The following is a 17223-nucleotide window of genomic DNA, read 5'->3' as shown; positions in this document are numbered from 1 at the left end:
GCCTCTCTGCTGGCTAAAACCCAACCCCGCCTCGAGAGAAAGTAGCGCAATTCTAATCCGCACTTATCTGGGGCCTTCATCCAAGTGCTTTACAAACACTCAGGGATTTAGACTCATGCCCCTCCTATTAACCCGCTAATACAGTTGGGGAAACCGAGGCACAGAGCAGTTAATCGACTCGCTCAATGCCAAGTAGTGAGTCTGTGGGAGAGCTGGGAATAGAATAGTCCCTGATTCCGTGTGCCACATCTAAACTAACACGACAATCCTTCGTCCTTGTGCACTCCCTCTGTCAGCCTGGCGCAGACAGGGACGGGGGCTTGTCATTCTAAGGATTGGTCTCTACAAGAAACTTGCACTGGGCAAGACCAGCTGCAAAGAAATCACCTCCGTGTGAAGTAGAAAATCCCTGGCTATCTGTTAAAATCCCTGGGCCTTTGAGTTGGGGGTGTATTGCTAGTTTCGTGAGAGTAAAAGATTTGAGAGTAGGAGAGAGGCGTTAAAGAGAACCAAGCATTCCCATGTACAGGTGCTGTTACAGCCTGCAGGGAGAGTAACTCCTTCGCTTTGTCTGTTTAATGGTTTAGATGGTACAGCTGGGCAAAAAAACCCAACCCAACCGCTCATAAATCACCTGTCTGAGTAATGCTGCCTGTTTGAAAACAGCCTGGGAAGAGAATGCGGTTACAATACTCACAGAATACCTGTGTAGCAAACTGTAGCTCAGGACACGCTTTGCCCCAGACCTGGAGGAAAGGGGAGGGCTCCAGTGACCAGCACCTAAGACTGTATCTTAATTTGGATTTCTCCTGCAAGTGAAGAGCTGCAAACCCTGGCTGGCATTCCCCTCCCACTCCCTGCACCACAACACCCTGCCCATGGGGAGCATGGAAAGTATGTGAGCTGGAGATCATCGTGCGCCACATGTTGGTCTTTCAGTTGCTACCTTAGGAGTTAATAAGGTCCCTTGCGTCTTATCGGCTAATGTGGCCAACACTGACTCACTGGAAGGCTGCTATCCTAGGAGCATGGGTGCATCAGTGGGGTAGGGCATGGGGTCCGGGTGGCTAGCTGTGCCAAGTGCGTTACCCCCCTGGTTTTATCCTGCCCCAGCCTGAATGAAGAGAGACGTTGGGTCAGTACATGGAGATGCTCGGTGGTTACACTAGGGCTGCGTGCATGGCAGGGTTAATTCATGGCTGTATGTGCAGCCAGGGCCTGATCCACCTTCCATGAAAATCAATCGGAGTCTTTCCATTGACTTGGTGGGAGTTGAATCAGGCCATCTGCACATGCCAGGGGACTACAGCATGTGCGGGTTTTGTGGCAGAGACGGGTGGGGTGGGGAAGGCACTCACCGTTCTGCCTGCTTCATTATTGTGTCTGTTCATGGCTGATCGGGCATCCGGACGGTTCTCTCGGGCATCTGCAAACTCCCGGGAAACCAGAACGCCAAAGTCAGCATCCTCACTGCAGCCCCCCCATTTCCAACCATCACCCGGGGGTCCCTTGTGGTGCGAATCGCAGCCGCAGATGGTGGAGGTGCCCTCAGCACAGGAGCGTGTGACAGCGAAGGCCACGCCAGCCGAAGCAATGGCGTGGACAAAGGCGGACTCTCGCGTAGCTGTGAAGAGACAGGATTTCTATTTGCAAGAAGCTGGGAATGGGCGACAGGGGATGGATCACTTGATGATTCCCTGTTCTGTTCATTCCCTCTGGGGCACCTGGCATTGGCCACTGTTGGAAGACAGGATACTGGGCTAGATGGACTTTGGTCTGACCCAGTCTGGCCATTCTTATGTTCTTGTCCATGGGATTATGTGCTAGGTTAACGTTTAGCCGCTTCCCTTCCCCAAGTACCCACCAACTTCTGTGAATCTTTTTTAAAAGGTTATTTATTAATTTTTCAAAAAAAAAAATCCCAAAACCGAGCAGTTCCCTAATGAACAAGAGCTAGAGCCAGGGCCTAGATGCGGCCCGTGCTGTGTAAGGGGGAAAGGGGATATTGTGTTGGAGTCGGGCGGTTCTATTCCCTCTGTGTATGGCAGGGGTCTCAAAGTCCTGGCCCACGGGCCACCTGCAGCCCGAGAACCTCCCCACTGCAGCCCGCAGAGGAGAGACGCATGCAGCCACGCTGCTGGCTCTGTCTGCTGCAGGCGCCGCCCCCTGCAGCTCTCATTGGCTGGGGGAGAGGGACAGAGATAGCATCATTAGTCGCCGGGCAGAGTCAGCCCTGGAGGCAGCGTCACTTTTTTCCACAATGAATATAAACAAGTCAAAATACCGAACTCAACTCTCTGATGCCCACCTTGCTGCAATCCTGAAGGTTTCAACTGCTCAGTCACGGAGGCCAAACATCAACAAACTGACAGAACTGAAGCATTGTCAGGTTGTCTGGCAAACACTAAAAACTCTCTGGTAGGTGAAGAATTGTATGAAGTCGTGTGACAGTTTTATTATTTCTAAGAAATTCAAAATAAAAAATACAATATAAACATTTTCTTTTCTGAACACCATCTTCAGTGACATTATTGGCCCGCTGGGAGGATTTGAGGACTGGCCCTGGCCCTAAGGTAAATTGAGTTTGAGACCCCTGGTGTACGGCATTGGTGAGACTGATACTGGAACACTGTCTAGTTGTGGTGTCCACACCTCAAAAAGATAAAAGTCAAACTGGAAAGGGTTCAGACAAGAGCTACAAGAATGATTCATGGGCTGGAACAGGTGCCTTTCAGGGAGATGCTAAAGGTGCTCAACCTCTCTAATTAAGCCAAGAAAAGGTGAAAAGTTGCCTTTACCCTGGTCTATGTATATGTGTAAACAGGAAAAAGCTGTCTGATGATAGGGGACAAATGTATAACAAGATCTAATGGCTGGAAGCTGAATCTAAACATCCAGACTAGAAATAGAGTTCAGTTTTTTTAACCGTGAGAGTGATTAATCATTGAAACAGCTTCCCTAGGGAGCAGTGGATTCTCCATCTCTTGCAGTCTTTAAACCCAGCCTGCTTGTCTTTCAAAAAGACGCTCTCTAACTCAGCCGGATGTTCCGGGCTCCATGCAGGAGTCACTTGGTGAAATTCTCTGGCTGGGGTGATGCAGAAAGTGAGACGAGATGATCAGAGGTGGGTAGATTCCAAGGCCAAAAAGGCCCATTGTGCTCATCTGGTCTGACCTCCTGCATTGTACAGGCCAGAGAACTGCTCCCAAATAATCCCTAGAGCAGATCGGTTAGAAAAACAGCCAGTCTGGATTTAAAATGGTCAGGAATGGAGAATGGTCCCTTCCAGCCTTAAAATCTCTGAATCAGAGAGAGAGTACGGCTGAGGGGCTTCAAATCTCAAACCTCACATTCAGGGAACTGAATCACTGCAACAAAGGAGATAAAGGGGAAACTGCTTCCCTGAATCAGAGCACAGGAGAAACTGGAGGACCTGGAAAACAAGCCTTGGGGCTGGTCCACACTAACCCCCCAGTTCGAACTAAGATATGCAACTTCAGCTACATGAATAACGTAGCTGAAGTCGAAGTATCTTAGTTCGAAATACAAGGTACTTACCGCGTGTCCACACGCGGCAGGCAGGCTCCCCCGTCGACTGTGCGTACTCCTCTCGCGGAGCAAGCGTCGACGGCGAGCACTTCCAGGATCGATTTATCGCGTCTAGACAAGACGCGATAAATCGATCCCCGAAGATCGATTGCTTGCCGCCGAACCAGCAGGTAAGTACAGATGTACCCAAAGAGAAGCAATCTTCATATTCTGGGCATTCCACGAGGTTTCAAAAGTAGAACTACGCTGGCTTTGCGTCCATGAATGCTCCCAGAGGCTGAGTGCAAAGAGTGGAACAAGGCAGGAAAAACTGACCTCTGTCCCCCCCTAGAAAGGATGAGTGGAAAGAAAAGGTCAATTGGCAGCACTCTGGACAGACAGAGAATGGTGATGAGGCAGGGATGGCTGCAGGGACCAGCGCACAGGATGGGAAGTCAGGCCCAGCTGCTTCCACCTCACTGTGTGAGCTCTGGCAAGTCCCCTCTCTGGCTTCTCTTTCCCCAGTGTAGCAGGTACGGGGGGGAACCAGTTCCCTGCAAGCCTGTCAGATCATTGCTGAGCCGTTCCTATTCTTTCCCTGAAACTCAGCAACAGCACAGGAGCCTTTTCACTCCCAGCTCCGGCAAGTTGCCGTTCTCCACCCTGCTGCAGTTCTAAGTGACTGGCATGCTGCTTTTCCACGTACCGCACCTTTAAACTGCGCAGAATCTGCTGCCTGCTCTGTTCGGTGCAGGGTGGTAGGAGGTGCTCAATGCATGCTCTCAAACCCATTGGAGATCTTACTTTGGGAGGTTATTTTGATTTCATTCTAAAATAAAAGTAATTCAGGCAGATTGTGTCTAACTCAGCGAGCTCTGCAGAGTACTGCAAATACATGGAGTCATCTTTCACTAGTGCACAATCAAGCCCTTTAAAGAGAAACCAAAGCATGCTGCCTTCAGACTGGACAAGAACATGCCATTTGCTTCTGTAATTATAGAGGTGTCGTGCACAGACAGTAATTTATGAATCAGCAAGTTTATTAGAAACAAAATTCACTTGGACAAGTTGGGCTTGGGCACATGGAGGAAACTTAGAGACGAGCTGGAGGGCTTGATTCCTGAGGGAAGAGGAAAAAACCTCTGTGTCTCTAGCTGTGCTAGGAGATTGAGGGGTGCCAGTCTAAGCCCTGGTCTACACTACGAGTTTAGGTCGAATTTAGCAGTGTTATATCGATTTAACCCTGCACCTGTCCACACGACGAAGCCATTTTTGTCGACTTAAAGGGCTCTTAACATTGATTTCTGTACTCCTCCCCGATGAGGGGATTAGCGCTGAAATCGACCCTGCTGGGTCGAATTTGGGGTAGTGTGGACGCAATTCGACGGTATTGGCCTCCAGGAGCTATCCCAGAGTGCTCCATTGTGACCACTCTGGACAGCACTCTCAACTCAGATGCACTGGCCAGGTAACCTCCAAGGGCATGAAGGACAGAGGTTATAACAGAAACCCACAGCAGTGCTGCGTGAAGCCTACCAAAGAACCAGAGAGGCAAACGGCTGCTCTGGGTCAGAGCCCCAGACATGCCGCTTCTATGATGAGCTGCATGCCATTCTAGGGGGTGCCCCTACAACTACCCCACCCCTGTGCTTCCCCCATGCTGTTTGGGACCATTTCTGTCCCAAGACTGGTGCATATGTGTAAATAAAACAATTTACACTAGGAATATTCCCAGACTCCATGCCCCTGATTTGTCCACCATTGGGAAGTCAACCAGCAAGGCTCCAGATTTGTACTACCTCTCGGCAGAGGGGCACCAGTATTAATAAAAGTCACTTTGCTCCTGTGGGTCACAGAAGTCAGATTCTAGCTTATGCTGTGGGTCTAGACTGTGGTCCAGCAATTCAGTTCATTGTCTAGTATTCTATCCAGGCCAGTTGGAAAGTCTCGGTGGTATTTTCTAAGTGGCCAGCTTTGCTCTACTTCTGCTTCCACACAGTCAGTGGAATTTTTACCGGTGGCTTCACTGGGACCAGAATTAGGCTAATGCTAAGTGGTTTTTGGAATTCCATATCCCTAGTGATGGGATTTTCCCCAACTCCCTTGGAGAGACTATTTCAGCCTTTTAACTCTCACTATTTGGCCCTATTGACATTGGGAAGAAAATGGTGCTTGAGTCGCGTCTCCCACTCCACTAACTCCTAACTTGGTTTATCTGGCAGATGAGTCAAAGGGTTCTGAAATCATTTCCCAAGCTAGCTTCATGTAGGGGTGCTAAACCATTCTTTGCAAACACATCCCTCCGTTTAGGCTGGGCATTCTCCTTTTTACCATCCTGCACAGAGAATAGGTGACAATCCCCTTAGGAACCAGTGTTTTAATCCAGTCTAGAGTTAGGCTAAGCAATGGTTCCTCAGCATTGTTATGTGTACGCTGGGCCCGGCCCTACATACAGAACCAGATGGTCCCAGCCTGAAAGACAAAGGATGCATGCGGGAGAGAGACACAGCAAGGTGAAGTGACCTGCTCACAGTTAGCCAGACAGTCATTTGACAAAGGTCTCACACCCAGTCCAGGGCCTTCTCGGGCATCTTGCTGCCTCTCAGCTTCAGAAAGAGATTTTTTCTGTCCACAAAGGCAGAAGGAAACATGAGTGAGCATTAAACATGGTGATTCTGCAGTGTAGACAGGACTCATGCTGGAGCAGGTCCTAACGTTCTCACCCCAATATAAAAATCAGCCTAAAGGCCACCTACACTGCTCTCCCCACCAGGGCATGGGCCGGGGTTACAAAACTGTGCACCATGGTTAAATGTTGTGGTGTAGGTGGGACCGTGTCCACCTGTGTGTGTACAGCCCCTAGCACAGGACTGCCTCAGGCCTCACTGAGCCTTTGGGTGCTAGGGTAAAATTACAATTAATACATGAACTCTAGTGGGACCCATAAATGCCACCATAACATAAATAGTTAATAACTGCACCCACTGAGTGGGTCATTGTGTCTTGCAGACAGGGCCCTTCGCACGCGGCAGAAACACGGGCCTATGGAGTGGAAGCAGGCTACCTTGGTTTGAGTGATCATGAGCTAATTCAGTTAAAATGAAATGGAAGGATAAACACAAATAGGTCTGCTACTAGGGGACTGGATTTCCAAATGGCAACCGTTAAAAAATTCAGGGAATTAGTTAGGGAAGTGGACTGGACTGAAGAACTCAAGGATCTGAATGTGGAGGAGGCTTGGAATTAAAGTCAAAGTTGCAGAAGCTGTCTGAAGCCTGCATTCCAAGCAAGGGGGAAAAATGTGTAGGGAAGGGTTCAGTCCAAACTGGACAAGCAACAGAGCAAGTATTTCAAACAGGTGTTGAAGAGAAAGCAGAAAGCCTACAAGAAATGGAAGATGGGATGGATCAGCAAGGAAACCTTTCTTGGAGGTCAGAAAATGCAGGGGAAAGTGAGAACTGCCCAAAGCCAAGCAGAGTTGGACCTTGCAAAGGAAATTAAAACCAACAGTAAAAGGTTCTTTAGCCATATAAATAAAAAGAAAGAAGAAGTGGGACCACCAAGCACTGAGAATGGGGCCGAGATTAAAGATAATCTAGGCCTGGCCCAACATCTAAACAAATACTTTACTGAGTTTATAAGAAGGGGAATGAGGAGCTGAGGGATAGTAGCCGGGAGGCTAATGGAAATGAGGACATGGCAGTAGAAATGACCACATCCGAGGTAGAAGTCAAACTCAAACAGCTTCATGGTGAAAAATCAGGGGGCCCAATTAATCTCCATCCAAGAATATTAAAGGAACTGGCTTGTGAATTTGCTGGCCCAATAGCAAGGGTTTTTAATGAATCTGTAAACTTGGGAGTCATGTATCAGAGGGGTAGCCATGTTCGTCTGTAGCCACAACCTTGGGAGCTGTACCCTATGACTGGAGAATTGCTAACATAGAACCTCTTGTTAAGAAAGAAGAAAAAAGTGATCCGGGAAACTACAGGCCCATTAGTTTGATCTCAATTGTACGCAAGGTCTTGGAACAAATTTTGAAAGCAAAAGTAGTTTTAAGGACATGGAGATAAATGGTAATTGGGATAAAATTCAACCTGGATTTATAAAAGGTAGATTGTGCCAGACCAACCTGATCTCCTTCTTTGAGAAGATAACTAATTTTTTTAGACAAAGGGAATGTCTAAAGGTCTAATCTACCTGGCTTTCAGTAATGCAGGTAGATTAGATCTATTCCACATGGGAAATTATTAGTTAAATTGGAGAAGATGTGGATTAATATGCAAATTGAGAGGTGGATAAGGAACTGGTTAAAAGAGAGACTACAACGGGTCGTACTGACAGGTGAACTGTCAGGTGGGAGGGCTGTTACTAGTGGAGTTCCTCAGGGACTGTTCTTGGTACCAACCTTATTTACCATTTTCATTAATGACCTTTGCACAAAAAGTGGGAGTGTGCTAGGGTGACCAGACAGTGAAGTGTGAAAAATCGGGACAGGGGGTGGAGGGTAATAGGAGCCTATATAAGAAAAAGACCCAAAAATCAGGACTGTCCCTATAACATCGGGACATCTGGTCACCCTAGAGTGTGCTAATAAAATTTGCAGATGACACAAAATTGGGAGGTATTGCCAATACACAGGGCCGGCTCCAGGCACCAGCCGACCAAGCACGTGCTTGGGGCGGCACCTTAGAAGGGGCGGCCAATGTTGGGGTGGCGGAGGGCTCTTGCGGTGTTTTTGTTTGTTTGTTTGTTTGTTCGGCGGGGCGGCGCTCGAGGGATTTTTTTTGTTTTTGCTTTTTGTTTTCGCTGGGCAGCGCGGGGGGGGGGTTTGGTGGCGTGGCACGGCACTAGGGGAGGCGGCGCGGCCCGGCGCTCTGGGGGTTTGGGCGGCGTGGCATGGTGCGGTGCTTGGGGGTGGGGGTTTGGCCAGCCCAGCGCGGCGCTCCAGGGGTTTGGGCGGCGCAGCGCAGTGTGGCACTCGGGGGGGGGGCAGCGTGGCGCTCTGGGGGTTTGGCCAGCCCGCCACGGCGCTCTGGGAGTTTGGGCGTGCAGCGCAGTGCGGCGCTCAGGGTGGGGGTTGGGCGGTGCGGCGAGGCGCTCGGGGCTGGGGGAGCGGGGGTTTGGGCAGCCCGGCCCGGCGCTCGGGGGGGATTTTGGGTGGGGGTTTGGGCGGCCTGGTGCTCGGGGGGGGGCGGTGTTACGGCGGGGCGGCGCTCTTCTTTTTTGCCTGGGGCGGCAAAAAAGTTAGAGCCGGCCCTGCCAATACAGAGGGGGACTGGAATATCATACAAAAAAATCTGGATGACATTGAAAACTGGAGTTTATAGAAATGGGATGATATTTAATTGTGCAAAGTGCAAGGTCATGCACTTAGGGACTAACAACAAGAATTTTTGCTATAACCTGGGAACATATCAGTTGAAAGTGACAGAGAAGGAGAAAGATTTGGGTATATTGGTTGATGGCAGGATGACTGTGATGTGGTCATGAAAAGATTAATGCAGTCCTAGGATGTACCAGGCGAGGTATTTCCAGTAGAGATAGGAAAGTGTTATTTCTATTGTACAAGCCACTGGTGAGACCTCATCTGGAACACGGTGTGCAGTTCTGGTCTCCCATGTTTAAGAAAGATGAATTCAGACTGGGACAGGTGCAGAGAAGGGCTACTAGGATGATCCGAGGAATGGAAAACCTACCTTAGGAGAGGAGACTCAAAGAGCTCGGCTTGTTTAGCCTAACCAGACAAAGACTGAGGAGAGATCTGATCGCTCTCTATAAATATATCAGAGGGATAAATACCAGGGAGGGAGAGGAATTATTTAAGTTAAGCGCCAATGTTGCCACAAGAACAAAGGGCTAAAAACTGGCCATCAACAAGCTTAGGTTTGAAACTAGGCGAAGGTTTCTACCCATCAGAGGAGTGAAGTTTTGGAACAGCCTCCCAAGGGGAGCAGTGGGGGCAAAAACCTGGGTTCAAGACTGACCTTGATAAATTTATGGAGGGGATGGTCGGATGAGGTTGTCTACAATGGCATATGGCCTGTCTGCAACTTCTCATAGTAAATATCTCCAATGGCTGGTGAGACACTAGATGCGGGGAGCTCTGAGTTACTCCAGAGAATTCTTTCCCACGTGTCTGGCTGGTGGGTCTCGCCCACATGCTCAGAGTTTAACTGATCGCCATATTTGGGGTCGGGAAGGAATTTTCCCCTACATCAGATTGGCAGAGACCCTGGGCGTTTTTATTTTGTTTTTTGTTTCGCCTTCCTCTGCAGCATGGGGCACGGGTCACTTGCAGGTTTAAACTAGTGTAAATGGTGGATTCTCTGTAACTTGAAGCCTTTAAGTTATGGTTTGAGGACTCCAGTAACTCAGCCACAGGGGTGGGTGGGAGGGTGAGGTTCTGTGGCCTGTGACATGCAGGAGGTTGGATTGGATGATCACAATGGTCCCTTCTGGCCTTCAGTCTATGTAACCGAGTCAGGGACACCTGGGTTGTACCTGAATCCTCTGACTCATTTAACTAGTCTCAATGGGACCTAAAATTATTCCTTAATATTTTTTCTTGCATGTGTGGCTAGGAAGGAGACGTGGTAGAACTCAGCTGGGTTACTTTTTATTTAAATGTAGACATGACCTTACGGTGACCAGCAAAAGGGGAATCTGCCTTGTGCCTTCTCAGGGGGACTGATGTCTGAGACCTTTGGTTCAGAGAGAGAGAAGGGTTTGCTCTACGCTTTCCCCCCCACCCCAGTCAGCTCTTGTCTAACCCGTGTTTGCTAAATACAATCCTGCTAGTCAGGCTAGGAAATCCCGATTGATGACTCTCCGCCATCCCTGCAACCCTCACCTCTATGGACGACCAGAGCATCAGCAGGCTTATTGCACCAGATCCGACAGTGCAAGCTGAGTGAGGGGGCAGGAATTTGTATTTTGATGATTTGTAACTGTAACTCACCAGCTGAGGAAAGAAGCTGGCCAGTCTGGAATGGGATTCAGGAGACAGGGTCATTTTCTGCCCCTGCTACAGCCTTCCTGCGTGACCCTGGGTGAGTCACTTAGTACTTGCTCCGAAGCCGACAGGTGGCTCTGCTGCACATGGAGATATTAGTACTGAGCCCTGTCCCAGGCGTGCTGAGAGGGGCTCAGCCTACGGGGATGAGGCCATGTCAGTTCTGAGAGGGAAACCCGGGGGAGAAAAGCTCCCTGTGGTTAAAGATTCCACATGCCTGCCCCTGGGCCAAAGGGCCAAGAGAGCTTCCACTGTGCACATGAATCATCCCAGGAGACCTCCCGCTGGAACAAGGAAGAACAAACTTGGCATTCCTGCTATTCCGAAGGGAAAAAGCAAGCCGGAAAGTGTCAGCTCTACTTAAAGGCTGTCTAGCCATTCCTCAAGGGAAAAAGTGGAGAGCACAAACCTAATAGATGTCAAGTATCAGAGGGGAGCCGTGTTAGTTTGGATCTGTAAAAAGCGACAGAGTCCTGTGGCACCTTACAGACTAACAGGTGTATTGGAGCATAAGCTTTCGTGGGTGAATACTCACTTCATCAGGATGCATCCAACGAAGTGGGTATTCACCCACGAACGCTCATGCTCCAATACGTCTGTTAGTCTATAAGGTGCCACAGGACTAATCGATGTTGTTTACTTTTCAGGTCATGTTTAAATCAATGCAACATCCCCAGCTAGAACAAGCTCCTGCCAAACAAGTAACTGCTTTAAACTTGGGAGTGTCAGAGCCATGCACATTTCTTGTCCATGGCCGGGGACTGCATGTTAACCCACGGTCAGAACATGCTTTCTGTATATACCGGCAAGAACAAGCCATGCTCGATCACAGCCAGGTTTACTCCGGCTTGTTTTTGTCCTGCAGCCCCAGAGCCAGTTTGGCCGGAGCCATGTTCAACCCCAGCAGGTCGATGGGGGAGTGAGGAGAGGCTTCCCCGGGATGGGGAAGGCCTGGCACTATGAATGAATCACTTGAAAATCTCCACTAGGGCTGCACAAGGCGTCGGGGAGAAATTTCCCAGCAGTGAAATGAGCAAGCGAAGTTCCCAGAACCAGGGAGGGGTCGGGAGGGAGGATTAGCGAGCGCTTGACAGTGCACCACTGCGACTGTCTCCCAGCCAGGCCCGTTACCTGCTGGGCCACTCAATTTCCCATTGTTCCCTCGGTGTCACACTGTATTACCAGCATAATGTGGAATGTTTCCGCCGTCCAACGTCCCCCCAGCCCAGAGCGCTGGCATTCCCCGAGACCCCGCGTAGCAACGGGACAGTGTCCCCGGCCTGCCGGCCCCGGCCAGTCCTGCCAGCCCGGCTGGGAAAGCCCTATTGATGGCTCTCCCCATCCCCCACCCCCAGAGCAGAATGGCTAAAGGGCGTGTGAATGGTGCAGCACGGTAGCGCTGGGCCGTATCACTCACCCTGCTCACAGTAGGGGAGGCAGCTTAGCTCTTTCTCATCGGTATAAGCTTATTTTGCTCTCTCCCTCTCTCTTTTCTCTCCCCCTCCTCTTAAGTCTCTGGAGCTGATATTGAGATGGCCCCAGGCCCCCTGATCCCATCCTATACACCCCTGTTTAGATGCAAATGACTGCGAGTGGCATGGCTGAGAAAAGCCATGGGGTTATCTTGGTGCTATTGGCCTTTTCGCAGCTCGGGCCATGGGCTCTGTGCTCCTCTCCCTCAGCCAGAAGCACCAGGACGCCACGGTGCCCTGACTCCAGGCCCCTTCCACTGCATCTGGCCCCCTTTCTGCTCCTCACAGCCTGGCATTGCCTGTCCTTGCTAGCATGGGCTCTGGGGCTGCCTGGGGTAAGTGGGACCCTGGGGCCGGGGAATCACTGAGTGCACAGAGGGGGCAGGGAGCAAATCCAGCCCCTGGCAAGGGGTGGCTGGGAGAAAAGCAGCCAGAGTTTCCACACAGGGCAGCAGAGGGGCCGGGGACGAGGCTGGGGGGGTGAGTCTGACCCACAGTGTGTCAAATTCCAAATGCCCTCCAGCTACGGTCTCAGCTGGTTCCAAATAATCCTTTGGCCTTTCCTGGCACTGGCATCAGCCTCCCTCATCACCATTACTGAAGCCTCCCAGCCTCTCTGAGGTCAGGAAGCATGAACTGTCCCGATTTCACAGATGGGGAAACTGAGGCACCGAAAGGGAAATGACTTCTTCAAAGGCTGTGCAACAAATCAGTGGCAGAGCCGGGAATGGGTTGCAGGAGCTCTGATTCCTTAGTCCTCTGTTTCAATGCCCAGATCCGTTGTCTTCTCAGAAGCAACCTGATGAGGGGTTCTAGTCTTTGTGAGTAGGGGGGTGCCTCACATCCCTGCTATTAACAGAGGCCTGAAGGAGGCCCAGCTCAGCCCAGATGGAGTTTTGACACAGAGAGGGGAGATGAAATAAGCAGCGTCCATGAAGGGGTCCCGCAGACCTTGCGGCCTGTGGGCTCTGGTGGCTTGTCTCAGGCAGCACCTGTGTGTGGCTGGGGCAGACCTTGCCCTAGGACAGGCCTGGGAGTCCGAGCCAGAGGGACTGAGGCATGTAGTGTTACTGAGCAAAATAAGGCAGCAGCTGTAGGACCCCCATGTGTCTGGCCAGGCTGCAGTTTCCCCTTGCTGTCACTCCAGCCCAGGGGCCAGGTCTGCAGGCCTGGGGGAGGACATGGGGTGTAGACTTTCCTCCTCCTCCTCCCCCCAAAGCCGCTTTCACAGAGTGCACTCGCCAGGGCACAGTCAGGGCCAAGCCCACTGAGCCTCCCGCTCTCCTGTCGTGCCTGGGGCCAGAGGGCTGGGCCGGCCCTGGAGCCGTGGGCCTGCGTGGGAGGAGCTGGGCCGTGTTCGCTGACTCCCTTGGCAAGGCCGAGGACACCCTGCCCCAAAGACTCACACGTGGCAGGGGTTTTGGGGGGAGGGGGGAGATTTCTGATCCTAGTTGCAATCTGTCACCAAGGCAAACTCTCCCTAGTGGTGAGGACTTGTCTGCTGAGAGCTGCTGTCATGAGCAGCCCTTCCCTCTACACAGCCCAGCCAGACCATGCAGCAAGGCCTGGGACCGATGTGAGCACAGGCAGCAATACCAGATCCCTGTGCATCTGCATTGGAGGTAGGGTGACCAGATGTCCCGATTTTATAGGGACAGTCCCAATTTTTGGGTCTTTTACTTATATAGGCTCCTATTACCCTCCACCCCCGTCCCGATTTTTCACACTTGCTGTCTGGTCATCCTAATTGAAGACGAGCTTTGCAGCCCCCTCCCCCCCCCAATGCAGGGGCTGGGTGACCGTGGGTACGTCCCGTCCCGTCTCTGTGCCTCTGTCTCCCCCACACCCCTGTGAGCTCCTTGGGCAGGGTCTATCTCTCACAGGGTCTGTTCGGCGCCTGGCACAACGGGTCCTGATCTCAGCTTGCACCTCTGCATGGTCCTGGAATGCAGCTAAATGGAAGAATCCTCCCCCCCCCCCAACCTGGCAGCCTTGTTGCCTGGCGGAGCGGCCATGTGGGTCCCTTACCTTTGTCCAGGACTGGCCCGAAGATGGCCAGGCTGTCGTCGATGGTGGTGCAGTTCCAGCGCCGGCCTCGGAACTGGTGCTGACACTCCTGGATCCCCAGCTTCACCCCCTCGGCCACGCTGGGCATGATTTCAATATAGTTCCGGCAGAAGCGGAGCTGCTTGGGGACCAGCCCGGGGATGGAGCCGCACAGGATGGGCTGGGACCCCAGCGAGGTGTATTGCTGGCCTAACGCGAGGGACCTAGGAGGGGAAACAGAGAACACGTGAATTGGTGCCACCACAGGGAGAAAGCCAGCTGGAATCCCCCGACCCCGACAGCGCTTCCCAGGGGAGGCTCTAGGGCCTCACCAAACTTTCATTCAACTCACTGTACGTTTTAGAGAGGTGGCAAATGTCCAGTAACTAGGCAAACTGGACAGGTGTCCTGGGCAACGGCCCTGCTCTGAGAAGTGCTGGGGGCCCCCCTGGCTGCCATGGGCCAGGTGCAATGAGTGGCCAGGAGGGCAGAGAAAGGTGAAGTCACTCGCACGCTGTCACAAGGGTTAGCGGAAGCAGCATGGCTCAGTGGCCAGGGTGCTGGCCGAGCTCGCTCCTGCCTGGCTCGGTTATTGCTTCACCGTGTGACCTGGGCTGAGGCCGGCCCCCTCCCCTGCCTTGCCTAGTCAGACCGTGTCTCACGAGGCGCCCAGTGCAAGTGGGTTACGAGCTCGGCCGGCGGGGTTGAGCTGCTGCAGATCAGTGCCAGAGCTGGGCTAGGCCTAGGAGCCCTCATTCCATGTGCTAACAGCCTGGCCCCTGGATTTGATTCAGTCAGCTACCCTGCAAGCTGGGATTGCCCAATGGGATCTGTCTGTTCGCACCAACAGAGCTGGACCTCCCGGAGAATTCCCAGTGGAGCAGCCGCAGCCCCCACCCGCCATTGGTTCTGTGTGTTGGGGCAGGCCCAGGAAGAGGGCTCTGGGGCTGGGGGATCAGCATTGCCCTTGTTCCCTTTTGGGTTGGGGGGTGGGTTGAGAGGAACCCCTAAGGGAAAGGTGCAGAATGAAGCAGGCACCCCTGGCTGGAATCACTTTATGGGTGGGAGTAGGGTGGGAGGGCAGCTGTCATCCCAATGTGCACACAGCAACCGCTTCACCCACTACTGCAAAGCATCCACCCCTGGCAGGAGGGCAGCTGCTGACCCTCCTAAGGATCAAATGTGGATGATGGATGGATTAAACAGGAATCGAAGGGCTGCAGGTCTAAGGAAGGGACTAGAGATGAGAACAACTGGGGCCAGTGAGTTGAATTTTTCTGTGACACAGATGGATGAGACTGGGTCTTTCCAAGTATGCTACTAGCTGGGCATTGGCCCTGGAAAAGGACCCTGACTGACACTGCTGGAGCCTGCATCCACTCCCAGACACTGGGGAAGACCAGTATTCTCCTGCTGGTCAGAGCCAGATGTGGAGCGGGCAGCAGCAATATACACTGCCCTTGCACGTCCTAGAATGCCCAAATCCTGCCCCGCAGCCGCCTGCCTGTTCCAGACCTGGCCTCACTGGGGCGGGATGTTCCAGGGCGTGGCAGAGCCATGAGTGTCTGTGTTCAGGGCCCAGGCAGAGCTCACAGCACGAGGCTGTTGCTGCAGCAGGTAGCAGCTTTTGACAAGTGCTCGGCTCCAGTGGCTTGGTGCCAACGGGGCCATGCCTTGAACGCAGGCACCATAGACTAGGGCTGACGGTCGTGCAGGACAGAGCCCCAAAGTCCACGGCTGATGCTGCAGTCGTGGGCAGAGTGCGAGGCCAGAAACATTGGGCGGACATGCCGCACGCCCCGTTCTTACATCCACAGTGCCCAGCTAATGCACACGCCCTGGAAGCACCAGCCACCCCATCCGGTGAGTTAACCACAGCCTTGGGTTCCATGAGCAGATGTGGCTGAGCCCTGCCGGAGGGGAGGGCAAGGATCCAGTTTAATGCTCCGTAGTCACTCAGCAGTCAGAGGGCCTCTTTCTACTGCTTCTCATGTTCTAAGCCCTCCCCTGCCAATGAGAGACCACAGAGCTGGAGTTGCTGGGCCTACCGCACGCCACCCCCATGGACCCCAGCCACCCCAAGCATGTTACAAGCCCTGAGTCTGACAGCTGGGTGCAAATCTTGGGTCCGGGTCAGGCTGACCTGCTGGCTGGTGTCCTTATTTCTCCCCACCGTGGTCGGGAAGCCCCAGGTATTGCTGGCTGCTGTCTCCTCCCAACTCCAACCCACAGCCCAGTGTTTCTAGGTTGGAAATCATCCCTAATCTCTGGTCCCAGCAACAGTGCGGGGCACAAAGGGCTGCTCCAGGCGTCCCCAAGCCCCTTGGTGTCAGGCGCATTGTGTCGCTGGGTCAGAAAGTGTCGCTGTGGGAGGGACGAGCTGAACTGCTGGTGCGGGATGAGCGCGATGCCAACCTACTGCAGGCACGCAATGTCCCTGCAACCACTTCCTTGGGTGACCCCCAGGCCTGGTCCCCACTGACCCTATAGAAGAGGTTGCAATGTCTATCCATTAGAAGATAATAACGTAGTACTTGTTACGAACGCGGCATAGATTCCAGGGTGGAACTCATAACATGCAGCTCCTAACAGAAGGCAGAAGAAAAGGAGTGTTGTCTGATTTCGTGTGGCTCACAAGATTTGGTGGTGTTAGGAAAAGTTCAGCCGTCATTAAAAAAGCCGTAGATCTCTGTGGGATACGTTGCAGCAGTCAGAGCTGGAGCTTAAGCCAGATGTTGACGTCCACTGCAGCAGTGCAAGCGAAGGAACAGCTGCGGAAATGGAAAGCAGTCGAAAGAGAGGAAGCTTTCACCACACGCACAAAATAAAGGCAAACACAGCAGTGCTCTGCAAGGATGGGCAAGCAAAGCCTGTACTACAGGGACAACAGGGAAAAGGCAAGTGTGCAGTCCATGATGCCACAGGCGCTTATTGCAAGAAGATAAATCGTTTTGTAAAGAGCGCTGGAAACAGCCCTATACCGTACACTGGGTGGGGAGTGACAATGGCACAGATGGTCCGAGGCACCACACACTGTCCTGGGGCTGTGAAGAGCAAAGGAGAAAAGTGGCTTGCACAACTAAACCGTCTAGCATCACCCAGGCCCCCAGCGAAGACAGAGGCTCTGCCTGCCCCAGAATGAGCTGCACAGATCACTGCAAA

The 17223-nt window shown here is 52.3% G+C and overlaps 2 protein-coding genes across 3 annotated transcripts in view; both read right to left on the bottom strand.

Moving 5' to 3' along the window:
• LOC135977338 (rho GTPase-activating protein gacV-like) overlaps positions 1-17223 on the bottom strand; it is a 954030-nt gene that overhangs the window by 493522 nt on the left and 443285 nt on the right. The gene's annotated exons all lie outside the window — the stretch shown is intronic.
• WNT3 (Wnt family member 3) overlaps positions 1-17223 on the bottom strand; it is an 81859-nt gene that overhangs the window by 2274 nt on the left and 62362 nt on the right. Inside the window, exons 2-3 of the mRNA XM_005311729.4 lie at positions 14044-14285; positions 1359-1624 (exon numbers count right to left, since the gene is read on the bottom strand). Of these exons, the coding sequence (XP_005311786.1) occupies positions 1359-1624; positions 14044-14285 (508 nt within the window). The remainder of the gene's footprint in view (positions 1-1358; positions 1625-14043; positions 14286-17223) is intronic.

This window comes from Chrysemys picta, chromosome 24 (assembly GCF_011386835.1).
Source record: "Chrysemys picta bellii isolate R12L10 chromosome 24, ASM1138683v2, whole genome shotgun sequence".
NCBI lineage: Eukaryota > Metazoa > Chordata > Testudines > Emydidae > Chrysemys > Chrysemys picta.
This window is presented reverse-complemented; position numbering and strand designations above follow the sequence as displayed.